Source organism: Oryzias latipes, chromosome 9 (assembly GCF_053564925.1).
Source record: "Oryzias latipes strain Hd-rR chromosome 9, Olatipes_Hd-rR_3.1".
In the NCBI taxonomy this organism is placed as follows: Eukaryota; Metazoa; Chordata; class Actinopteri; order Beloniformes; family Adrianichthyidae; genus Oryzias; species Oryzias latipes.
The window spans coordinates 16,237,873-16,263,123 of NC_136245.1; the positions used below are offsets into that span (position 1 = coordinate 16,237,873).

A 25,251-nucleotide genomic window follows, 5' to 3' on the forward strand; every position below is an offset into this window, starting at 1 on the left:
AGTTTTGTCAACCATTTTCTGTTTCTCGACATTCACTGACAGAATATCTTGGTATCATTTAAATGAAGGGGGGTGTCCTATTTATTGAAACATTGAGAATAGCCTAAAGAATAAAAATAATGTTTTGAATAATGCTGTAAAATGGTTGAAATGTGTCCACGTTGCAAAGTATATCTTTTTATTTCGATAATAAGATAAAATTTTCCATTAGCTCCTTAAAACCTTTGCCTGGAACAATTTAAATAAAAAATTCCGAAATAAAACGGATGGTGCCGCAACCGGAAGGGAAAATGTTATGGGAGGGGTTTAAATTGCAGAACTCATATTTGATTGGTTGTATTTTGTGGGTGTGGACGTCACTACCGGTTTATTAGTTTTACCCAGATTAGCCACCACAGGAAAGTGACGCATTTTTTGGTATAGCTGGCTGCTTCAATTGCTCAATAACTTCTATTTAATCTGATTGTGATGGCCAAGAGAAACGCGGAGAGCACGCTGCACGAGCTCTCCCCTAAGAAACACCGTCCTCTATTTCACAGTATTGACATACAGGTGGACAGCATGGCTTCAGTCGGAGGTGTGCCATCCCTCCTAGCATTGTTGGGAAACCGTTGCAGAAAGAGGCCGCACTGCTTTGACGATGAAGAGACCCCAGAGGAAAAAGACACGGGCTTTTGTCTTAGGACTGCAGTCGGCCACCCGAGGAAGCACGTGGCGAATGTTTTGACGGAACCGATCTCTGGAAGTTTCCAGGATCTTCGCAGCTCCTTCGCTTTCACAAACAAGAAACGATCTCGGAAGGATTTCGTTCGGTCGGAAGCAGCAATTTCTCAAGAAAAAAATAAAGTATGATTTTTTTTTTTTACAGCGTGCAGTATTTAAGAGTTTCGTACCATATGGGGATATGATTAGCCTGTTTTGCATTTCTAAGAAAACTACAGTGTAGTGATCGTAATCATCCGCTAGATGTCGCTATTTGCACATTAAATCTGGCTTGTTTTCCCACTAAACTGTCAAGTCATTTCTCCCACCGTCATTTTCCTTAAACTGATTGTTTTTCTGAAGTTGCAAATCATTGGATTCGTTTGCCAATGCTTACTTTGATTATTCTGTTTAATTTCAGGCAGTTGACATCTCGCAGAGTGAAGACTGCACATACAACTCCTTCCACTTTTGGAGAGTCCCCTTACCTGAACTTGACCTTTCCCTGCTGGATGATGGTCCTGGGGCAGATTCCAAGACAAAGGAACACTCAAAAATCAGTGACTCATGTTCAGATGCCATGGAGAGTTGAAGATAAAAAGTTAACCATTCCTAATACATACGTATATCTATTTGACCCATTTTCACAATCGATGGACATGGTGAAGACAGGGTCAGACACCTTAAAACCAAAACACAGAGGCAAGTTTATCCTGCCTGTTAAGTTCTTGGTGTTGCTGACTTAAATGGGAACTTCTTAAGCAGCAGATCATCTACCAGCAGATTTAACAGCTTTGTGTGAGCCACTAAAGCGTTTGATGCTTTGTAGTCAACCTGCTACTAGTGTTATCCAAATGCTGTATCAGTTTTGTTAATAATAAAAAAAGTCTTTGTATTAAACCGTTTTTGAATCCAGTTTCATTTCTGGCCACCAAATTTTCAATTTTGAAAAACAACATAACATTTTCAGGAGCCTTTTTTGTTGTTGTTTTGAGTGAGCGCTATGACACAAACAAAGTGCTAAATGAGCAGGTTCCCGTTCATCACGGGGGTTTTCATTCATCACCTGTGTGTTCAGTGGGTTTCTGTGCCATTAAAAAGGGTAATGAGGTCATAGAACGTCGTTGACCGCTACGGAGGTATAAACAGGTTTTAAGAAGGAGGTCACGAAGTCCTCCAGGCTTCTTGGAAGGCCCGGCGCCCTTTGGACCTGCGGCTGATAAAGGAGCGGCCTGCCGGGCGGAGGAATGATGAAGCGGCGGGGTTTGAATGAGGGTCGACGGTAGACCTCAACACTTCTGCGTGCTCCATCTGAACGATACAAACATGGTAAGTTTGGAAAAAAAAAAGGTGGTGCTGCATACAGATCACTTAGGATTTTTATTTTCAGCTAGTTTTTAGAATGTATCCATTTAAGACAGAAGCAGGGCGATTTATTAACTAATTAGCTAATTGCTAACTTTGATGTTAGCTAAGTTTAGCTGTGGTTTGAAGTTTTAGCCAAAGGTTTATCACCTGGATAAACTTTAGAAGCGAGTTAGCTAGGCAGTACAGCTGAATAATAAAACGAAATATGTCAAATGTATCATATAGTACGGTGGCCGAGAACAGCCATTGCAGCAAAAAAAAAAAAAAAAAAAAAAAAAAAAAAGCAACTGCAAACAAAAATTAATTTGGTATGCCGAATAAATGTTTGAAGTAAAGTAAAGGCAAAAAAGTATTGGACTGTCTCAGATATGTTGAGGCGAACTGGGTCTGCAAGTAAACATAAAAATGGGAATTATTTCTTGATATTTGTATTAAAATACAAATCTTTAAAAAAAAATAAGCTAAATTAAAAACAACACAAAAACCCTAATTCGGATTAAACCACAAAGAAAAAACGAGTGGTATAATATTCTTAATTAAAATATTGACAATTTAAAATAAACCAATATTTCATTTAATATGACCCCCCCCCCCCCCCAAAAAAAAATCTCATTGAATTTATGTTAAATAAATATTTTCACATTTTTTTAAGTCATTTCGGATAAGATTTGCCTTCTTTTTAAATATTTGATATTGTACCTGTACTTTTTAAATCTTTTAAACTTTCAATTCAGTTCATTTATATGTATATATCCCAATAGCAATAGTCATCTCAATAGGCTTCATACTGGTAATTGCAAAGTAAACATTAAATCATAAGGAACATGAAGTCATAGAATTCAAAAGGCAAACTAAACTAAACAGACTAAACTTAACTGGGCATCCCTGCCCTTAAATTTGAAATTGAATTTTAATTTAGAAAAACCTGAAACTAACATAAGTGTTAAGTGACCTTATGAAAATCTAATGCAACGTGTTTATTCAGGATTAAACTATGTCGTGAGGGTTTTTTAGTGAAACTGAACTGAAAATGTGTCGAACACAGTTGAACATTTTCCTTCATTATTATTCTGGATAGCTGCATGTTTGCAGAACACTTTGGTTGTGAATAAATTAATTTAAACATTTACAAAACCATAATAACTCTGGAATGATTAACTTAAAAGTATTTTAACCTTTTAGTTGTTTGTTTATTTTATTCTTAATGTTAAAAGTGGCTGCAATTGTTTTACATGGTTCATATTGATTCTTTCTATATATTTATTTTTGTTAGAGAATCTGTTCCTATTCAGAACCCAGTGAACAAAATGAGCAGCACTTTGTTTAGTATTTACGCTGGCTGACTGTAAGTGGGAGTACACCAACTTTCCAATTATGTGAGCTAATCTCAGGAAGGGGATGTTTGTGTGCTTCCTACCAACTGTGCTTTCCTCTGTGAGGCTATTGTTAAACCTGGCTGAGAAATTGAGCAAAGACTTAACAAAAACAGGGAAGGCATGAGGAAAAAAGAAATCTCCAAAGCTAAATAAGGGGTTGGCTGTTATAGCTCAGGTCCTGTCTGCATTTTGTTGCGTGTGAGGCTGCTGCTAGGTGTTTGTGTTGGGAAGGGGTGACATTTGACTCCGTTAGGATCTAGGATGTTTTACTGGCACCACTATGAGTTTTACAGGAAAGGTCACTTATTTTTTTTCATTCCTTCTTAACAATAATGTTGTTTTTATTTATTTCTATTTTTGAACGAGGATAAAACAGCCCCCAAAATGTGCAGCTTCATATCTAATCCAGAATGCTTTTTTTTTTCTTCAGTCACGAAAGTCTTGGATTGAAGAGACCCTCTTCAAGAGGGAGTGTGTGAGGTTCATCCCTTCTTCATGGGACCAACACAGGTAAATCTGTCTTAGGAAAAAAACCTAAAAACCAGCTTTACTAATTCTTAGAAACTAAGTTATTTTAATTTGTAGCCAGCTTAAAATGCACAGCAGTTGCACAAACTTTTTTTTCAGAGAAAAAGATGCTTTACAATTCACCCCTGTGTCCAGAAAGAAAAGCTGACTTATTATTATTTTTTGTCATTTCCTCTTTCTCACAGATGTGTTCCAGTATGTCAAATATGCCAAAACTTGATCAGGTATTGTATACCCTCTTGATTTTATGTATGCATTACTATGATGATTTCACTCTGACACACTTTCACAAGAGCTGCATTTCTGTGAATTCCCCCTGTTTATTACTGTGCACATTTTATGGTGCTTTTACTCTCTACCTACTTTTTTATGTAAACTTTTTTTGGTGATTACTTTTTGCTTGACTCACACATTTCTGAAGCTTTAGCTGAACTGTGGGGCGACCGAAAAAATAATGACAGAATCCGAAATAATATTTGGTGGTTGGAATTGTGTCATTAAAAACACAATCAAGTGGAAGAAAACAAACTCAAGGACAAAAAAGGGAGGGGGAGAGGAAGGGTGGGCAGCAGGAAGAAAGGAGGAGTTGTAGCGCTTTCATTTGTTCAGTGAAATGCCTCTTTGGTGTTTATCATGAGGCTGTGCTCCATCCATGATCCATGCATTTTTATTTTCTTGTTTTAATGCCGACATTCCTTAGTAAGAGTGGTCATTTTGTTTTTTTGTCTAGCTTTTTGAATAGTAAAAAGTTGCATTTTTTAGTCTAAAATAGGTTTGACCTTTGCCAAGTTTTTTTTGTGTCTGATTATATAACCTTTATTGAGCACTCTTCACACTGCTTTACAATTTGCTCTAACAATTTATCTTAAAAACATTTCTTTTGGCAATGCTCAAAATCCTTTTTTTAGTAAAACTCCAGCTTCAAAGTGAAGAGAAGGTTGAAAAGTTTAACACAACCTCTGTGTATCTCTTAGGTGTTGTTGTGGTCGTCTCGTGGGGGAACATTCCTGGCAGGAGTCTGTTCCTCCATTATCTTTCTATGCTGCTTCTGGACAAGAGATGGAAGAGGACTGGTCCATCGAGGTCCATACTAGAGCTAGTCCCACCAATGCTTATGGGACCATAGATTTTGAAGACACAGCCACACGAGTGTGTCGAGCCAAGGTCTGTAATCGTAATGACTATTTGTTTCATTAGTCAAAGAAATTTGTTTGATCAGCTCTTATTTGAGTATTAGAAATAAAAGTTCAGTGTTCTTTTACAAGCTACAACCCAAATTCAACCTTTCTGCGTTTAGACAGAGGTTTAGCTTCCTGTGGTTGTCTAAACTTTGGTTTGTTATGGTATAAAGAGACTTAATTGAGTTGTATAATAGCTGAGATGCTATCCACAGTTATGACAAAACAGTCACTGAGAAGAGCTCAAAGAGCAGTTCCATGTATTTTCAGTACGTTCGTGTGGCTGTGGACTCCAAGCCAGAAGCTTTACTGCAGCTGATGCTGAGGGAATGGCAGATGGAGAGACCCAAACTGCTGCTGACGGTCCAGGGAGGCACAGAAAACTTTGTCTTGCCCCCAAAAGTTATGCAAGCCTTTAGCAAGGGGCTGATTACTGCTGCCCTTAGCACAGGGGGATGGATACTCACCGATGGGATTAATACGGGTAAGTAAGAAAAAGGTTTGCGGTTCTTTTTTACCTAAAAATTACACTGGGCATCCGCCAATGCCCCAGTCTACTGTTGAAATGCCTAGACACTGTTAACCAGTTATGTTCTAAGCTTGAGTTCTGCTCATATTTATCCACCTGAATGCAAGAACTTGAATAGTTTTAGTGTCCGATCTTAAAGGGCCTATATCATCCAAAATCCGGTTTTTTGGTCGGATTAGAAATCAACCGTCCACATGGGCCTAGAATTTCCTTTTCCGATTAGAACAAACGTTTACATGGTCGCACTTTCGGTCGGAATAAATCATTTGCACATGCCCAGTTCTGTTTCTGAAGAGGAAATGACTCCCGCTGTAAACAAGTGGAGCTGCCACATGCATAAATGTAGCAGCTTTGTAATATATGAGATGATCTTCTTAATGTGCTTTTGTTAATGTTATGTTTATAATGAAGCACCTGTTTGCTCATCATTTTATTTTTAATCTGTGTGGTTGGAACTTTTTTGTGGCAGAACGAAGCCGGAAGAAGGGTTAGGTGAAGGCTAACATGTGCTAACAACAACATTTAGCCTAGATGAACATAAAATCCATGCGGGAAATGCTGCAATCTGCATCATAGCTGTACGTAATTATGTGGGAATAACATCAGCCTTTATTTTGTCAGGACACGACTGGAAACACAAATCCACGTGATTGTTTCAACAGTTCTAAGGACTGAGCGGCATTTCTGCTTTGAAAAGCTCACACAGTGCCCCAAAGCCGCTGTGTGAGCTGGCCTGAGCTCTGCTCGGAGAAGGGAGACATGGTTCTCCTGAATTCGGCTGGTTCACATAGAACTGCGGGATGGATGGCAGTCCGAAGTCTCCCACACGTAACAAAGCATCCTCCCCTCCTCTCCCCTCAAACACAAAGCTATAAGTCCAGCTGCTCTGCTCAGAGATACGGTTCACTCCGTCCAATGGCAGCCAGGGCACGAAGCGCTCCTCCCCGACGCCCCCCGTGAGGGGTGTCAGAGAAGATAGGAAGGGAGAGTCAAGGAGCCCGTGGGACGAGGGCGGAGCGCAGAAGCGTCCGCGCCGGGCGTCAGCGGAGCAGCCAGTTAGTCTTGTTTGAGCTCCAAAGCCTTCTCTGGAGCGAAACATCCGTCTATGCATGACGTTAAACCAGAGCAGTAGTGATACACGATCGGAATGGACTGTTTACATGCACAACGATCGGATCAACAATTTGCACTACCCACCTATCTCGATCGGAAAGAAATTTTGATCCAAACGAGTCTGATCGGGGCAGAATATTCCGAACGGCGTGTTTACATGAAGCATTTTTCTTCCGATTAGGCGTTCATTCCGATTACTTTTGTCCATGTAAACGCAGCTATTGATGTTCCTAAAATGTGTCTAGCAGCTCTTTACATTCTCTCCAGGTGTGTCTAAGTATGTAGGGGAGGCAGTAAAAGTGTTCGGAGGCCACGACCTGAGAAAGAGAAACACAGTTGGGATCACGCCATGGGGAGTGATTGACAACAACATGGACCTCATAGGCAGAGATGTCAGTACAGAAACTGTTATTTGTTGCTGGGTTATAAGGTCTGATATGGATGTTTTTCTGTGAAGATTAGTCTTACCTTGTGCCCTTTTTTCCCCACAATGGTTCAGGTGTTCAAGCCCTACCAGCCGCTGGGAAATCCCTTGAGCAAGAGAGTCTGTCTCAACGGTTTTCATTCCCATTTTCTGTTGGTGGATGATGGAACACTTGGAAAATATGGCTGCCAGCAGGGCCTTCGGAGGAAGCTGGAAAAACACATCCAGCAGCAGAAAATACATCCTCGTAAGTGTTTGTGTGGGTGCAGAACATGCAGAAGAAACGGGGGCTTCATGTGACCCGACACCCCCTCCCCACACACACACCTCTTGTCTTGTTTGCAGGATTGAACCAAAGAGTCCCTATGGTGTGTGTTGTGGTGGAGGGAGGTCCCTCCATTGTTTTCACTGTGCTGGATTATGTGAGCAGTGCACCCCCTGTGCCGGTGTTTGTGTTTGAAGGATCTGGAAGAGCTGCAGACCTGCTCTCTTTTTTACACAAGCAGACTGCTAACGACAGGTATTTTAATAAACACGGTCCAGATCTAGTGTGGCAGCTGTAAAAGCCTCATGTTATGCATATAAAGTCCGTCAAAGTCCACATGGGACGTCAAAGTCTCTGTCTTGCTTATTATTTTGCCAATAACGAGCAAAAAGAGTTAATTTTTAAGGATTAGAAATGAACTTTTTCTTTTGACTGGTGCACAGCGGAATAGCATTTGTAGGTTCCTAACTTCCCACCAAATGCAACGATTGCTTATAACTGCATCTTACTGATTTGTTACCTTGTTACTTGCTGTCATTAGCTGAGTGCTAACAGATGCATCCAGCTGAGAAAACTGTGTTTTAAGGGGGAAATCAATACTTATCCACTGTGCTTGTGATATCCTTGGACAACCTACACATGACATAACATTTGAGAAGAAAATTGACGTAATGACAATAATGTGTATTTTTATTAGTGGAAATGATGATGAATCATATTTAGAGAATTACATTTCAACCAAAATCTGCTGTGTTAGTTATTTTATCAAATAATGTCGTGTTTATAGAAAATAGGGAAGACATTGATACTTATCTGGATATTTCAATGCCTTTTAAGGTTCTCTGGTGCAGAAGCATTTTTTTCCAACTTGATGCATGGATTTGTATTTAACTGCTAGTTGTTTGGATTTTATAAATTTCAGAAGTGACACAGCACAAATAGATCATAGAAGATGCTGTTAAAAAGATGGGGTGAAAATCTTTTATTCTGGTACGAAAACAGTTTTTTGCATATCCACAAGAAGATCACTTTTACAATAGAAAATCCTACTTAATAAGAAAAGGCTCATCCCATAGTAGCCAAACACCTAAACTCACACATCTACTCAGAGGGATGTGAGGCTGTGCATTGTAATTCCCATGTTTGGACCAAAACAATAATAATATTTCAGTTGTGGGATTGGCCTCACGACTACAGTCTTAAATGTTTATAAAGAAATGCATGCGGGAGAATAAACTCCAAATGTTATGCACGGGGTGTGCAGAAACTGATTAGAAATGTGGCTTTGATTCTGCACCTCTCATTAAGGCAGTTGGATGCTGACATTATAGAGGACTTCCTCACCAGAATTGGAGATGAATTTGGAGTGGAGAGAACTGAGGCGATTCGTCTTTACTCCGTCCTCCAGCAGTGTATGGAACACAGAGAGTCTGTGAGTCAAAACACTTTAGGACCAGTCAGAAGACACAGTATTTAAACATGCAGGCTCCTCAAAAAACACTTTTATGTTCAACAGATTACAATTTTTGACTCTGAGTCAGACGATCAGATGGCACCAGATGCAGCAATTTTAAGTACTACACTCAAAGGTACATTTTCTACAGTTGTTTTTAGTTATAGACTTGATCTCTGCATAAAAGAGAGATTACAGTGTGCATTTTTTTTCATTGAATAAAACGCAGGTACTAAAGCCAGTCCAGCAGAGCAGCTAAATATGGCTTTAGCTTGGGACCAAGCAGACATTGCACAGAAAGACATCCTGGTGTATGGACAGCACTGGCCGGTAAGTGTGATCAAGGCAAAGACAACCTGAGGCTCGGCTCAGTTTAGTCGGGTTTGTTTTCCGTCAACATGCCTGTCATAAGATGCTTATTAGCACTACACCATGGTCACATTTTTACTGAAACTACGTCTCTCAAAGAAAAAGAAATGAGCGACAGCTTGGAACCTAAGAAAAGTAATTTTGATGTTCATGTGATTTGTGTTTGCAGGTTGGTTCCTTAGAAAAAGCCATGCTTGATGCTCTGGTGTTGGACCGTGTGAGTTTCGTCAAAATGTTGATAGACAACGGCATGACCATGAGCCACTTCCTCACTGTGGAGCGTCTGGAGGAGCTTTACAACACTGTAATTATTATGTGGTTTTTGGCCTTTTCTCACACTTGTGCTGTTTTTAAAATTTTGATTGAGAATAGAAAAAAAGTGCTTCTCTTAAACAAACATTATTGAAGCGTATATTTAGTTAGGAAAAATTTGTTTAAAACTTTGTTTAAATTGTGTTTTGATATGCTTCAGTCCTCAGCTCAGGGTTCCCCAGCCCTGGGCCTTGAGGAACACCGTCCAGCCTTTTTTTTTTTAAGCCTACCCCCCTCAAACATACCTGCCTTTGATGGCTGCCATAATCAGGCTTCAGCAGAGCTTGATGATGAGGTGAATCAGGTGGGGTTAAGCAAGGTAACGTGGAAAACAGGCAGGACTGTGTTCCATGAGGATTGGATTTGGGAAACACCGCCTTACCTCACACTTATTTGTACTAAAGGAATAAATTCCAATTTTGCTGGTTTTTCTCTAAGCACATAGTTTTGAAATGGCAGCAGTTCCCACATAAAGTATTTTAAAAAGTTTAGTTTGTCTTTTTGAAACCACAAATCACTTTAGCCTTTCTCCACATGACATTTGTCTTCTGTGTGTTATTGCCTGTTAGAGGGACCACACATTTTCAGTTTGTTTTCCAATAAAAAGAATGTTATTTTTCAGCCACTGGGCCAGACTCAGCGCTTCCTGCAGCACCTTGTTGAAGATGCAAAACAGGCCAGTTGTTTACCTTGCGTCTTAAAATTTGTATTTGTGTTTTTCCTCGCTTGCATATTTACTATGTGTCTTTTTGTGTGTTTGATGGAGTAGACTTCTCTTCCAGCCGGTTACCGTCTTTCTCTTATTGACGTTGGCCTGGTGATCGAATACCTGATAGGAGGAGCGTATCGCAGCACCTACACACGAAAACACTTCAGAGCTGCGTACAGCCGCATGCAGGACAATGTCAGTATGGATATTTATTCATTGATGTTTTCTATACACCCTGTAAAAAAAAAAAAGAAAAAAGTTCAAATCTGTTCAAATTACGGTCTGCACTGGTTTGTAGGACAGAAGATGGGACAGTTCTGGCTCTTTTTCTAAACAAAGGCTGGGACTGAAATCAAACTCCCGGAGGAATGGAAGTCGTCAGGACTTGCAATTCTTTAGAACTGCTCAGCCCTACAAGCGCAAGGTGGAGTCTTTTTATTTGAAAATCTAGATAATTTGAAAATAAATCTGCTTGAATAATTCAAACACAAAGGTCGCTATTAAAAGTCTATCAATGTGTTTTTAACTGTCTCAGCTAGGTTCGACCTGGAGAATAAAACGTATAGTTTTACACACTTAAAATGTATTTATGTATGTCTTTATCCATCCCCCTATAACCACTTGTTTGTGTCTAGGATCAAGATGCGACCCCTGGGAGCACTCGAGACACGAGGTTGAGCTCAAGCCTTGGTGACGCTTCACTGCAAGTCCTTTTCAACTTCAACGACCTCTTTGTCTGGGCGGTCCTTCAGCAGCGGCAGCAGATGGCACTATTCCTGTGGCAACACGGTGAAGAGGCGCTGGCACGAGCCATCGTGGGCTGCAAGCTTTACCGCTCCATGGCCTTTGAAGCACGGCTGAGCAGCATGTATGACAACATTGCTGAAAAATTCAAGGCAGACTCACTGTAAGTTATAAAGTTTGCATGAAATAAGTAGACTTGTTTGGAATTTAGCCTTTTTTATTATATATTGAAGGCATTAACCCCCCCCCAAAGAAATATTTGGATGTTTTGTATACATTTCCATTAAAAAAAACAACAATGTGCACTTCTATTAGTTGACCAGGATATTAAAATGTTATGGAGATTGTTATTTCAGTGCAATGTTTGATGTTTCTTTTGTGTTTCAGTGAGTTTGGTAAGCTGGCCGTGGATGTGTTGGATTGTGCGTTTCGACAGAACGGACAAATGGCAATGAAACTGTTGACCTCAGAGATGGAAGCATGGAGCCACTTCACGTGTCTGCAGTTGGCAGTGTCCTCGTGTCACAGACCGTTTGTCTCACACTCATGCACTCAGACCCTCCTCACTGATCTCTGGACGGGCCCCCTTAACATGAGAAAGAACTCTTTTATGAAGGTAAATGTCACTGCAGTTTCATTTGAAATGAAATGCTCCAAAAAATCTGATATTTTTTAATGCAAAAAGGGGTTTTCTTCAATAAGAGTTTGAACACCTGTGACACCGATTTTTCTTCCATATCTGTATCACTAAAACACCAGATAACACATCAATCCAGTCAGTCTATAAATGTCACACAGATTTTTGTGCAGCACACAGAAAAAAAGAATAATCCGGTTTGGTGTAAATAAAAAAAGAAAAGCTTTTTTAACTTTCAGACTCACTCCAATAATCTTGATCTATTTTCCCAGTGGTCTTTTTATCAAGATTATGCCAATTTAAGCCAAAATCAAAAAACCTCTGTCGTTTTCTACAGCATAGTTTTTGCTGAGCGGCAGTAATTCTTTAAAATTTAGAAGTTATGGGTAGAACTTTTGGTGTGGATCAAGCCCACCTCCACTTCCCATCACTCATCTGTTTACGTGCTGTCACGGTAGCTTACAGCCCCTCACAACCCCAACCTAACATTACCAGTGCATCAAAGGTGGTGAGTAATTTTGGAGCTGCACAGTTTTTAGCCAGATGCCAGATCAGATGAGGAAAACCTGGACGTACATGGATCTACTTTTCTGCAAGCGAATGCATAAAAATGGAATGGAACAGGGAGCTTGTGGCCCGCCGGTTGCACATATTAGCTACAAGCTTTTTCAAACTACATTCTTAGTCCGATTCTGATTCACAACGATTTATATACTCAGACATGCAATTTTAATCTTTATTTTCATTGTACATGTACTCCATCATTAAAAAAATGCAACCAGAACTTATTAAGAACTTTAACAAAAAACATGATTTTCATCAAAGTGGGTCTTTTAAAATAGGACTAAAGGGCCTATATAATGCCTTTCTTAAGCCTTTCAGAGTAAACTATATCCCTATATGTGATAATATATTACCTTTGGTTTACTATAGAACAAGTTTTTATAATGAAGCACAAGTTATTTTTGGCTAATTCTTTTACCATAGTAAGTAAGACGACTCGATCTCTGGGGCACCGGCTTTTGCTTCTTGTGAGAGCCGCCCATTTCATGTCAACCTGGAGCCCCCTGGCAGCGTGTCTGCGTCTCACCCACCAAAACAACCAAACTTTTGAAAAGATGGATGTGTTTATTGTCCATATAAAGGGAAAGTGTTCTTGCTGATCACTGCTGATCATCCACTGGTTTTCGTGGATTGGGAGGAGCTGGTGCTTAGAGCGCAGGTTTTCAGAGGAAAACTCAGAAATGCTCAAAAATACCAGTTTGGGGTTATTTTTTGTGAGGATTTAAGATTATAGTACACTTAAAAATCTCAAAAAGTGGATTTTGCATGATATCTAACCCCATTAAGTTTCAATGATTTCTTGATAGTTGTGCAGACCTCCATGACACACTTTCTCTCTGTTTGATAAAGATAATCTTGAGCCTTCTTCTGCCCCCTGCCATCTTGCTGCTGGAGTTTAAAAGCGAAGCGGAAATGTGTCATGTACCACAGACCCATGAGGCAATGCTGTTTGGGCTTGACTCTGTCAAGTCAACTCCAGTTCCTCAGGCTACTGCTGACCTGGTAAAGTGCCACTGGTGAACATACTGTATCTAGCTCTGTTCTCTACTGTAAACCACTCTTGCACTGCTTTTTATTTTAATGTTTGAACTCTTCTCTCCTGTGCTCCTCTCTGTTTTCTCTTAGAGTCATCATGATGCAGAGCGGGGCCTCCCTTTTTATGAGAAATGTCTTGGTCCTCTGTCAAGATCTGTTTCCACTATAACGGTGCAGTGGCTCCCCTGGATCACAAGAATCTATGATTTCTACACAGCTCCTGTTGTCAAGTTTTGGTTTCACACAGTAAGTGGAGTCCATCCCCTTTAGTTAAGGGGAAAAAAATATTCTTTTAACTTATTTCACATATGATATTTGTCTTTAAGATTGTGTTGTATTTAGAGTAAACTATTATGGCTATTTCTGAACCTATTCTCCTTTTTATTTTTAGATGTCGTACTTGTGTTTTTTGATGTTATTCTCCTTTGTCGTCTTGGTGAAAATGGAAAATCGACCCAGTATTCAAGAGTGGTTGGTCATTTTCTACATTGTGTCTACTGCAGTGGAGAAAACCAGAGAAGTGAGTGTTCCAGCAGGGAGCGATGGTTCCTCGTTTCAGTTTAAGTTAGTTAGTAGCATGTAGAGAAAATACTGAAACTGCTCAGTCTGATAATATTATCTATGATAAAATACAACATTTATTTAAGATTATGTAAAGATAGCAAAGTAATACATTGTGATGCCACAATAAACAGTAGAGCTTTGTATGTCTCTCTTGTCATTTAGGTTTTGATGTCTGAGCCGAGAAAGTTGAGGCAGAAGCTGAAGATTTGGTTCTCAGAGTACTGGAACATATCTGATTTTGTCGCCATCCTTCTTTTCCTGGTGGGGTTTGCATTGCGCTGGCACCCTGATCCGTACAGAACAGCAGGGCGCATCGCTTACTGCCTGGACATCATTTTCTGGTTCATCAGGGTGTTGGATCTGCTGGCTGTCAATCAGCACGCTGGCCCTTACCTCACTATAATCACTAAGATGGTGTGTACAAAGTGGGCTTGCTTAAAAAAGATGAGAAAAAAGGTTAAAAAGAGAATTTAAAAAAAGGCAAACTGACTAAAAAGTGAATGTATAAAATTGTATACTTAATTAAGACTAATACAAAAATAATAGTGATAATTTACATACATTTATAGGTTGTGGTGGTGGGATTGTCACTTTTAAGTTTGAAGTTCCTGCTTCACTCCTGTTTTCTCATGAGTGGAGTTTTTTTTTTTTTAATCATGGAGTGAATCTCTACCCCATCTTCCCCTTTCACACCCAAACCATGTCTAAATAGTTTGGTTATGGATTTTTATTTATTTATTAATTTTTTTAGGGAGCATTTTTTAAAATTCCTCTGACAAGTGAGCAACTGTTTAAGATGTCATGCTTTGATGTACCAGTGGTCTGACTTGCAGAAAATTTGTACATTTCAACTTTAGTATTTTTAAATCTGAAAAAAATATATAATTTTTCAAACAATATTGTTAGTTTAAAAATGTAGAGATTCCTCATGCCTATATTCTGAATATCCATGTATGTAAAGCTTTGAAATAAATGAAACATGTTCATGTTTTTTTTCTATAGACAAATGTCTTTTAGGGACTTCAAATAAAGCTAACAGACTAGCATTTTACCTAATTTAAAGTGATTATTTATATTTTCTTATTGTAAATTGGCCTGCTGCATTTAAAAGTTTAAACAATTTATAAAAGAGCAGAGGAACTTGACACAGTCAAGTCTTTTATTCTTTTAGTCTTTTGTGCTCTGCTTGCCTTGAACTGCCATCGCCATGAGCATTTGTCATTCCCTCTGCTCTGTTTCCAGACCAGTAATATGTTCTTCATCGTGGTGATGATGGCTATAGTGCTGCTGAGCTTTGGAGTCTCCAGAAAGGCCATCCTGTCACCAGACGAGGAGCCATCGTGGAGCCTGGCTCGAGACATAGTCTTCCAGCCTTACTGGATGATCTTTGGAGAGGTCTACGCAGGCGAGATCGATCGTACGTTGTTCAGAAGAAAATGCAATCTTTCTTATTTTATGATGCACAATATACACGCATTTTTTGAAGTTTTTTTTTATTTGAAATGGTCTATTTCAAGCAGTCAAATAAGAATAATGCACAAAAACAATACAATCATCAGTTATACATTCATACAATAACGAATCAAACTTAGGATATTTAGACATAGTAATAAATATTGCTTGAAAGGGAGTGGAAGGAAGCAAACTTATATCATCCCACCCCGTTATACCGTAACCATTTTATTACATGATTTATCATTATCTGGTTAACATTAAATGTATTAAACTTGTGGCTTGTCTTAGAAAGATTTGAACATTTTTCAGAGAATGAGCTTTTGTAAAACCTGGGCCAAATTAGTAGAAGTAGAATGATTTGATTTCACAATAAATTCAGGTTAAAAGTGGCTCTAAAAATTCTAGAGCTTTTCTCTAACTTAATTCTGTCTGCAAACCATCATAAAATTTTACCTTTAATACGCAACATAAGAAAAAAATGTGTAGATCATTGAAACCTAATATGATGGTACACAGAATTGCACTATACCTTTATTAGGAATTGTAAAAGAAAAATGGACTAAATAATTAGTTCTTTGATCTGATCAGATCTGTAAATTCGAGCAGCTGCTGAAGAATTCATTTTCACATTTGAGCTCCAATGCTGGATTAAATCTCTTAATCTGTGCGGAAATATGAGTTATTATGTCTCAAAATCATATTTTTTTGTTTTGACAGCATGTGCTGGTGGTAATTCATGCCCCCCTGCGTCCTTTCTTACATCATTTCTCCAGGCCGTCTATATGTTTGTCCAGTATATCATCATGGTCAATGTTCTCATAGCCTTTTTTAAGTGAGTATATGTTGTAAAGTAGATTTTTCTAAAGGGTGGGCAAGAATTTTTAAGTGCATGTGTTGTTTTTTTTCTTGTTTAACAGCAACATCTACTTTGATATGGCTTCAACATCGAACAAGCTATGGAAGTATAACCGCTACCGCTATATAATGACCTATCAGGAGAGGCCATGGCTGCCCCCGCCTCTAATCCTCCTCAGTCACATGGCTCTTGCTCTGCGATGCATCTACTGGAAGTTATTGGGAGACACTGAGCCGGGAGAGAGAGGCTCAGGGCTTAGTGAGTATCACAGCATATATGTTTGTTTGTTGGTTAAAGAATCAGGTTTATTATGTTTTAATTGCACACATCAGGAATATTTATTCAGTTGTTTGATCTCCTAAATCTTCAGTACAGACAACATTTGTGACTATAGAGAGGAAACATATGTATACATTTCCATACTCAACTACAGCTTCTAACCATTTGGGTGCACTAAGCATAACCTTTGAATTTGGTTTTAATTTTTGAAATCTTGTTCAAACTTTTCACAGTAGAAAAATCCCTTTCTGTCTTCTTTAGAACTTCATTTAGGCCACGAGGATCGAAAGAAGCTTCATGAATTTGAGAAAAAATGTGTTGAGGTGTACTTCCACGAGAAAGACAGAGATGTCCAAAGTAATCAAATCAAGAAGATCAGAGCCATAGCTGAAAGGTTTGATTATAGATTTTCATTTTACAAGTGCTTTGCTTTCATAGATCACACGTTGGTACAAGTCATTGTCACAGTTTCTACTTGCTGGGATTTGTTACACAGTTTTAAAGGCAAACAGGGAAAAATTATTAAACAAAGAAAGAAAATAATTCTTAATCATTAACATCAGGTAATAATTGTATGTTTTATCTTCTACCAGAGCAGAAGAAATGAGTGTGATGGTGGGAGAGATCTCCGAGAAGGTCAACTGTATTCAGCACAGCCTGTCAGAGTTAGACTGTCAGATGGGTCAACTGCAGGACCTTTCTGCTCTGGCCGTAGACACGCTCACTCTTCTCACTGCCTCTGACAGCCTCCAAAAGGAAGAGGCACGCTTGGCTCAGTGTCGCATCAACCCGACTTTGCAGCACGTCCTCCCTCACAGCTGGACTCTCCCGCACAGGAGCAACACCGACTGCGATGTCCCAAGTTTTCGCCGATTGAATACCAAATCATGCAAGAGTACACCCCCATCTTTGTTAAAAGGCTCTGTCGCAGCAGCAAGTAGAGTCGCATCGGTGGAGCGTCACATGGGATCCAAGGGAAGCAAGGAAGCAAAGCACAAAGACACTGAGAGGAAAGAAGAAACAACAACAGAGGTATCTACAGGTTCCATCAAATGTATTGCTTGGTGGCAGAAGATAAGATTTAGCAAATTTCAACTTATTTCCTACCAATAGTTTACAATATTTGAAAACAGTTAGAATAATTAAGAGCATATTTTTGTATTTTTGCATAAAGTCTGTTAGTACACTCAGAACTTCCTTTTTTCTTTGCAACTTTATCAGAACCCTAAAATGCATTCTTTCTGAATTTTTATTATTATTTCAAACTAAGTTTGCATTTTGGCAAGCTTTTTATAAACCCTTTACAACAATCACTCCAGAATGTTGTGGAAGAGTTAGGTCTAGCTTTTAAGCCATCTCAATGCCAGGCTCATTTCTAGTATTTGGAGAGTTTTTGAAGGGTTGAAACTTTGTGATGGTTGCCCCAAGACCTGTTCCTGAATATTACAGGTTTTTGCTGCTGCTTTAGTATCCACAGAGTGCTCTATCCTAATAATGGAGTTTTTTTGTTGTTTTTTTTGCTAATAATTCCATCCTGCAAGGAAGGGGGCTCCTTGCTTAACAGTTTGGATTGTGTATTGTGACTTGCAGACTTCCAGTTTTGCTTCAAACATTACGAAAAACTGCATGTGTAATTGCAAACGTGTTTTAAAATGGTGATCTTGGGATCTTCTGCCTCTTATCGCCAGACCTTTTCAACTTACATTTACTGTTCTGGGCTTCATTTGCAGAACTGTCTTTAAAGCATATTTATCTTTGGGGCACTAAACACTTTCAGAATGGCAGAGAGGCTCTATTTATTCAGTGGTGTTCACACTTGAGTGTTGTCATTCAAACATTTGACTACAGTGGTGGACAAAATTGTTGGTACCTGTCAGTTAAAGAAAGAAAGTCCACAATGCTCACTGAAATGACTTGAAACGTTCAAAAGTAACAATAAATTAAAATGTATTGAAAATTAAATAATCAAAATCAGCCATTACTTTTGAGTTGTTGATTAACAGAATTATTTAAAAAAACAAACTCATGAAATGGGGCTGGACAAAAATGATTGTCCCCATAAGTTAATATTTTGTTGCACAACCTTTTGAGGCAATCACTGCAATGAAACAGTTTCTGTATTTGTCAATGAGCCTTCTGCACCTGTCGACAGGTATTTTGGCCCACTCCTCATGAGCAAACTGATCCAGTTGTCTCAGGTTTGATGGGTGTCTTCTCCAGATGGCGTGTTTCAGCTCCTTCCACAGATGTTCAATGGGATTCAGATCTGGGCTCATAGAAGGCCACTTCAGAATAGTCCAACGCTTTTCTCTTAGCCATTCTTAGGTGTTTTTGGCTGTGTGATCTGGATCGTTGTCCTGTTGGAAGACCCATGACCTGCGACTGAGACCAAGCTTTCTGACATTAGGCAGCACATTTCTATCCAAAATGCCTGGATAATCTTGAGATTTCATTTGACCTTGCACAACTTCAAACACCCTGTGCCAGATGCAGCAAAGCAACCTCAAAACAGAACTGAGCCTCCTCCATGAGAGACAGTAGGGACTGTGTTTTTTGTTGTATGCTTCATTTTTGAGTCTACGAACATAGAGCTGATGTGCCTTACCAAAAAGCTCCAGTTTGGTCTCATCTGTCCAAAGGATATTTTCCCAGAAGCTTTGTAGCTTGTCAACATGCATTTTTGCAAATTCCAGTCTGGCTTTTTTATGATTTCCTTTCAACAGTGGTGTCCTCCTTAGTCGTCTCCCATGAAGTTCACTCTGGCTCAAACAACGAGGAATGGTGCGATCTGACACTGATCTACCTTGATCTAGGAGTTCACCTTTAATGTCTTTGGAGGTTGTTCTGGGCTCTTTGGATACAGTTCCAACTATCCGTCTCCTCAATTTGTCATCAATTTTCCTCTTCCGGCCACGTCCAGGGAGGTTGTCTACTGTCCCGTGGGTCTTAAACCTCTGAATAATATGTGCCACTGGGGTCCCTGGAACTTCAAGCTGCTTAGAGATGGTTTTATAACCTTTACCTTTATGATCTTTGTCTATAATTTTGTTTCTGATGTCCTGGGACAATTCTCTCCTTCGCTTTCTGTTGTCCATGTTCAGTGTGGTACACACCTTTTCACCAAACAGCGGCGTGACTATTTGTCTCCCTTTAAATAGGCAGACTGACTGATTATGGGTTTGAAAACAGCTGTGATGTCAATTAAAGGACATACCTGAGTTCATCATAACCCCCTGGGCAATTAGTTCTCAGTCTTTTATGGAGGTACCATCATTTTTGTCCAGCCTTATTTCATCAGTTTGTTTTTTTAAATAATTCTGTTTATCAACAACTCCAAAGTTATGGCTGATTTTGATTATTTAATTTTCAATTAATTTTAATTTATTGTTACTTTTGAATGTTTCAAGTCATTTCAGTGAGCATTGTGGACTTTCTTTCTTTAACTGAGGGGTACCAACAATTTTGTCCACCCCTGTGACCTCTGTGCATGGGAACAATATTCCCCTGGGTTCATAACAATTTGTTTTGATTAAGGTGTGCTCTAAAATTACAGCAGACCTGCCCCCAGTCCTTTTTGTCATTTATCCTCTGTAGCTTGTCATGCTAAAAACATTGTTAGTTCCTGTCTTTAAAAAGGGTTAAATGTATTTTTCTCCCCAAATTTTTCTTGCATTTCTGGTTACGGTCTATCTTCAAACTGTAAAGCTACACGATGGTAAATGACTTTTGTAGCTGAAGAAATCTGCTCTAAGACATCTTTCTTTCATAGGATTCTCATTCTGGAACTGCTGACTATCCCATTGAAAAGTTGTTGGGAGTCCCAAAACCTTCATCGCATGCCTCTGTTACTCTTTTCAACAATGGAAAAATTATTCATGAAGGTGAGAAGCATCAGACTCCATCTGAGTCCTGTGGATCATCCCGCTGCGAGAGTCCTCTTTCTCCAAGGGCTGTGGGTCCACCATCTCAAAGGTCCTGGGCATGTGACCCATATTTGTATCCAAGTGTGGCGGATACTTCCATGGAAGAGCAGGAAGAGTGTGACAGCGAAGAGCAAGATGACACACCGGAACACTTGACTGACTCAGAAGTGTGTATCGTTTGACATTTTTTTCAATTGTTCCTAAACATTTCTGTGTTTACAAAATTCTGTCTCTTTGTAAGGGCGATAGATTGCCATCCTTTGTGTCAAAACGCTCCAGCCAGTGGCGAAGACCTTCGATAGCTCCTCGGTGGCTCTATATGCCCAAAGAGCGGTTCTATAGCTTTAGTAGGTCTCTGTCATCCAGCATGGAGAATATAACTTTCTCTGGAGCACCTCTTAGCCCAACAAGAGGGTCATTTTTTACTCTTAATGAAGCAGTAAGCAAGGAGAGGATAAGAGGCAGGAGGGGCTTTAGGGATGATACGTGCCTGCCATGCAGCAGGAGCCAAGGTAAGATTGGTAAAACATTTTTTGTTTACTTTTTCTGGTGGACTCTTGATAATAATTCACTTCCAACACTGTTTTTTTGTCGAAGAAGACAGTTTTTGGGAACTGCCTCATTATCATGATAAGCTTTCTTTTAAATGTAGATTTTTTTTAAATGCCTCTTTTTTAAACTTTGTAAACTGGCCTTGGTCCAGTCACCTTTCTTATCAACCCCTTAGGGGTGGTGTTTGTGATCTGGGATGACCCGAATTTAGGGTGATCTGACTTGGTAAAGAAATCCACAAAGACTGAGTGAAGCGGAGTAGAGCTCAGTAGTCCCACAATTGTGTAAAAAGAGATGCGTCATTTCTGTGTTTTTGCAGAGTGGTCAAAATCCTCTGACTCCATCCAGGTCTCTGGCAGCAGAGAAAAGGGCCAAAGCAGAAAGACGGTAAAGATAAAAGAGAGCTCTTTTGATCCGGTAACTCAAATTTCTGTCGTTATAAGTTTCTACAGATGTAGTTCTTTAGTACATATTCTGTTTAGGTTGAACATTACATGAATTTCATAAATAATTATCTTTTCATGTTTTGAGTAGGAAGGTGTTCAACCTCATCTGCCTGATGCATCATGGAGAAGGCGTTCTAAGTTTATAGGAGAACCCACCTGTTGGTCAGCTTCAACCAGCCTCAGTCAGCTCAGTGAGTATCAGCAGTTTTGTTCGCACATTGAACAAGTTGTGTTCCATTTGCACAAGACAGGAAATGCAAACCAGGGCATTTTTGTTTTTTCAATTTAAAGTACCGGTAGGTGATGTGAAAAGTATTTTTGTTTGAAGCAATTTCATGTACTTTCAGACTTTGATTCACCAGACTTGATGAAACAAATGATTTCACATCAGGTAATGCTTTGCTTAATTGTGGGTGTATATTAGGATCATTATCTTAAATAGAAATATTAATGAGATGGATTTAGTTATTGTTCATTCGTCTTTTTAGGAGGTTTGGAGTCCCACGCATTCCGCCTGGAACAGCAGGGCTAAATCCATGAGTCGAAGATCCTCGTAAGTCTGACTTCTCTGAAATCCTCCATAGTGATCATTACTCAGAGGCTTTATTCTAAAAACGTGATGTTCCCATTGCAGTTTACAGAGTGGCATTCCACTTGAAGGTACTTCTGATGACACATTTGAAAAAACAAAATCTTGCAACAAAACATTTGTTTGGTCTGATTAAAAATATGCTGTTGTAAATTCTCTTTGTTTTGTTTGCAGTCAAAAGTCCATCTTTCCAGTCCAGTGAAAATTTGTACCCACACTATTCAGGTACAAAAGTATTTGTAGTTTGTTTTACATGTACACAGCAAGTTTTGCTTTTGTAGTAAAGTTCCTGTGAATTAATACAACTTTAGTTTAATGTTCATATGTGTCCATCACATAGGCTCCAGAGCAGAATACAATATTTTTTTATTTTCAACTTGTTTTGATCACAATCTTTTCTGTGCATTTCATCAGCCACAGAGAGAAACAATCTGATGAGACTGGCTCAAACCATCCCCTTCACACCCGTTTCCATTTTTGGTAATTGTTTTACAGATGTTTATTTTTCTGGTGGTATTCTTTAAAATAATAGATACATAAATAAATCTTAATTTAATTTCAAGCCTGTCCTCATTTTCTACACTTTCCCCAGGAGGTGAAGAGGTGAGCATCTACACCCTGGAGGAAGCCCCCTGTGACGCAGACGCTGACTCTCCTTCAGCCTCCGTTTGGTCTTCCAAAGGCCTATCTGCTATACTACAGCCCCTCTCCAGTGAGGAAGGCTCTCTGGATGGGGGTCTCCGGCAGGGCTGCAGGATGCTTTGTACCTGGGCAGAACAAGATATACTCAAACCTGGATTAATATATGTGGCGAAAGCCTTTAAGTCCGAAGTGGTGCATGTTTGGCAGAAGCACTTCCCTGGTAGCACTGCACTACAGCTTTGTTTAAGGGTAAGCATATCCAACCTCTTTAAAGTAAATGTAGGCAAAAGTGTTTCTTCTTTTGGTTTAGGTTGAATTAGAAAACAGTGAGGCTCTCATGTATCTTCATGTGGCTTTAATGTCTTGATCCTATAAAGGAGATCCAGCAGCAAAGAGCTGCACAGAAGATGATGCAAGTTTTCAACCAGATCAAACCTCATGACATGCATCCTACACCACGGTGCGTTGGTTGTCTCTCTATGTGTTTAGTCCTGCGTCCATAGATAGATACACATGTGATCACTTCCTTATCTATCCCCCAGATTTTTAGATGTATCACTGGTCCTCTGGCATTCCAATGGACAATGGCTGACCATTGAGAGAAACATGACTGGTGACTTCAGGAAATACAATAACAACACCGGGGAAGAGATCACCCCTTGCTCTTCACTGGAGGACATGCTGCTTGCTTTCTCCCACTGGACCTATGAGCACTCATGCAAAGAGCTCCTGGTGCTGGATATTCAAGGTCAAAGTTCTTGCCATATGTGGATACAATAATGCAAGTTATCTGATGTTTTTATTTTTAAGTTCCACATGTTGAGTTTTTTCCAACTTTTCCTTCTGGTTGACAGGAGTTGGAGAGGAACTGACTGATCCAACGGTCATCATGGCAGACGATCAAAGGTGGAGCCTCTACTAGATGTGTCATTGGAAAGCATTTATTATTCCTTATTTATGGATCAACTTTGACTATTCTGCTCTTCTTTTCTACATTACAGTGGTGGCAAAGGGGATTTGCTTTTTGGCCCCGATAACCTTGGAGTTGCTGCCATCAATGGCTTCCTGCAGAAACACACTTGTAATCTCTGCTGCCATAGACTTGGCTTAAAAGGTCAGCCATGTTTATTCATGAAAAAGGACACAGGAAAGAAGTAACAAGAATTAACATTAAATATTTGCTTTCTTTTTTTGTTGGCTGACCTGCAGATTATAGGAGTTTTTTTCCTCAACGCACACAGATTTTTGTGTGCACGTGTGCATATGTTTTTGTATGTCACCTCCATGTCGTCACTCAGGAGGCCAACTTGGCAAAGAGAGAAATCCCCAATAACTTCAGATGAAGAGAGCACACACCAGCCGCCAGCTAATTAAGCTACGCGCCTTCGTATATTTCTAAAACAACAGTCATGTTTGAGGCAGGGGGGTGGGCCTTGCTTTGTGCGTTTGTGCTGCACGGCCTTTGATTACGTATTAATCATGTCTTTGTGCTGGCAATGTGCTGCTGAGACATTAGCTTTGATTAGCTATTAATTAATGTCCCTGGGTAGACATGATACCATCTAGAGGATAACTGTGCTGAGAGAAACTGTGCTCAAAAACAAACAAGCTCAGCAAACAAACACAAACAGTCAAACGTAGTTGTTTTGATTATTTTCAAAGGTGCGTTGGTTCCTTTTCCTTTTCTTGTGTCCTCTCCAAGATTTCTCTAACAAATCAAACCAAATTATTCATGCTGGAGACACGGACTTCCTCCCAGTCCTGTCAGTATTCTCTTTCTTGTGATAATGACTGTGTTTTTGGAGTGACATATTGCTAACTGATGTTTCTGTTGTTCAGATTTGAGGACTCGTCCAACCAGCAGCGAGATCAGCAGTGAAGCAGGCAGAATATCAAGGAAAGAGGAATAAGCCAACAATAAAACAAGGATGTACCAGGAGAAGTAGGGAGAAAAATCAATTTTAATGCAGGCTTTTTTTTTTTGGTCTTTGGATTAAACTTTGTGATTCAAAAACAAAAAAATTACATTTCAGGTATTACATTTATTTTGTTTTAATACAGACTAAGAATGAAAGCCCTTTTCAAAACATTCAAACTGGTACGTCGTCTTTGAATTCACAACTTACTTATTATATTGTAAGTCCATCCAGCGCAGTAACTTCTGTGCTACAATAAAACAGGAATATTCAACAGTCAGAACACTAGGATCAGATGTTTATTCATAATGAATATAAAACAAAATTGCCTTAAATAATAAAAGTCCTGTTTAGTGTTGTTGATCCTTTACACTTTAGCTACAGTTGATTAGCTAAAGTCTGGCGCACTTGCTTTAATCTTTCTCACATATTCAGTTTCAGGTTGAATGGCTAACCATGAATGGTTAACTTTTGATCCGTAACGCCTAATGAAAAAAAAAACAAAATTACATTTAGCACTCCTTACCACAAACCAGAGTTAAAGCTGGGAATGAGTTCTACAAGTTAAAAACACTTGTACACTTTTTCCTTCTACCACCAGATTTATTGCCTTAGAATGGGGATATCAGGAAAATAGTTTTTTTTCTTTTTTCTTGATGGTATTGATATATAGTTCTGTCTGTATTGGTTATTTTACCTTGTAAAGAAGTGAAAAAAAGATCA

At 39.3% G+C, this 25,251-nt stretch overlaps 1 protein-coding gene across 6 annotated transcripts; it reads left to right on the plus strand.

Moving 5' to 3' along the window:
• Positions 1 to 328: 328 nt before the first annotated feature.
• trpm6 (transient receptor potential cation channel, subfamily M, member 6) lies at positions 329 to 24,708 on the plus strand. Of its 6 annotated transcripts, XM_078952765.1 has the most exons (43): positions 329 to 846; positions 1,124 to 2,031; positions 3,877 to 3,956; positions 4,160 to 4,198; positions 4,949 to 5,138; positions 5,423 to 5,636; positions 7,062 to 7,186; positions 7,294 to 7,465; positions 7,564 to 7,738; positions 8,792 to 8,915; positions 9,000 to 9,072; positions 9,166 to 9,266; positions 9,475 to 9,609; positions 10,240 to 10,293; positions 10,387 to 10,521; positions 10,625 to 10,750; positions 10,962 to 11,233; positions 11,458 to 11,686; positions 13,121 to 13,273; positions 13,397 to 13,552; positions 13,698 to 13,826; positions 14,033 to 14,284; positions 15,113 to 15,287; positions 16,043 to 16,157; positions 16,243 to 16,439; positions 16,722 to 16,854; positions 17,054 to 17,492; positions 20,230 to 20,550; positions 20,625 to 20,895; positions 21,255 to 21,352; positions 21,470 to 21,572; positions 21,729 to 21,772; positions 21,870 to 21,934; positions 22,016 to 22,041; positions 22,145 to 22,195; positions 22,385 to 22,450; positions 22,563 to 22,861; positions 22,990 to 23,072; positions 23,155 to 23,360; positions 23,467 to 23,518; positions 23,614 to 23,726; positions 24,315 to 24,375; positions 24,452 to 24,708. In XM_078952765.1, exons 2-43 carry the CDS (start codon positions 1,972 to 1,974, stop codon positions 24,489 to 24,491), a joined length of 5,952 nt encoding a protein of 1,983 aa, XP_078808891.1. In that variant the 5' UTR covers positions 329 to 846; positions 1,124 to 1,971; the 3' UTR covers positions 24,492 to 24,708. The 6 variants fall into 6 exon arrangements, with proteins under 6 accessions (XP_078808891.1, XP_020561734.1, XP_078808889.1 ...); XM_020706075.3 differs by lacking the exon at positions 24,315 to 24,375; XM_078952763.1 differs by lacking the exon at positions 24,452 to 24,708 and having other exon boundaries at positions 23,822 to 24,405.
• Positions 24,709 to 25,251: the final 543 nt, after the last annotated feature.

Excerpts from the sequence above, each read along its gene's own strand:
- trpm6 (XM_078952763.1), top strand. The coding sequence starts at position 1,972 with ATGAGGGTCGACGGTAGACCTCAACACTTCTGCGTGCTCCATCTGAAC. Across the intron at positions 16,855-17,053 it reads ATCAGAGCCATAGCTGAAAG|AGCAGAAGAAATGAGTGTGA; the intron begins GTTTGATTATAG and ends ATCTTCTACCAG. Across the intron at positions 23,361-23,466 it reads CCTGGTGCTGGATATTCAAG|GAGTTGGAGAGGAACTGACT; the intron begins GTCAAAGTTCTT and ends TCTGGTTGACAG.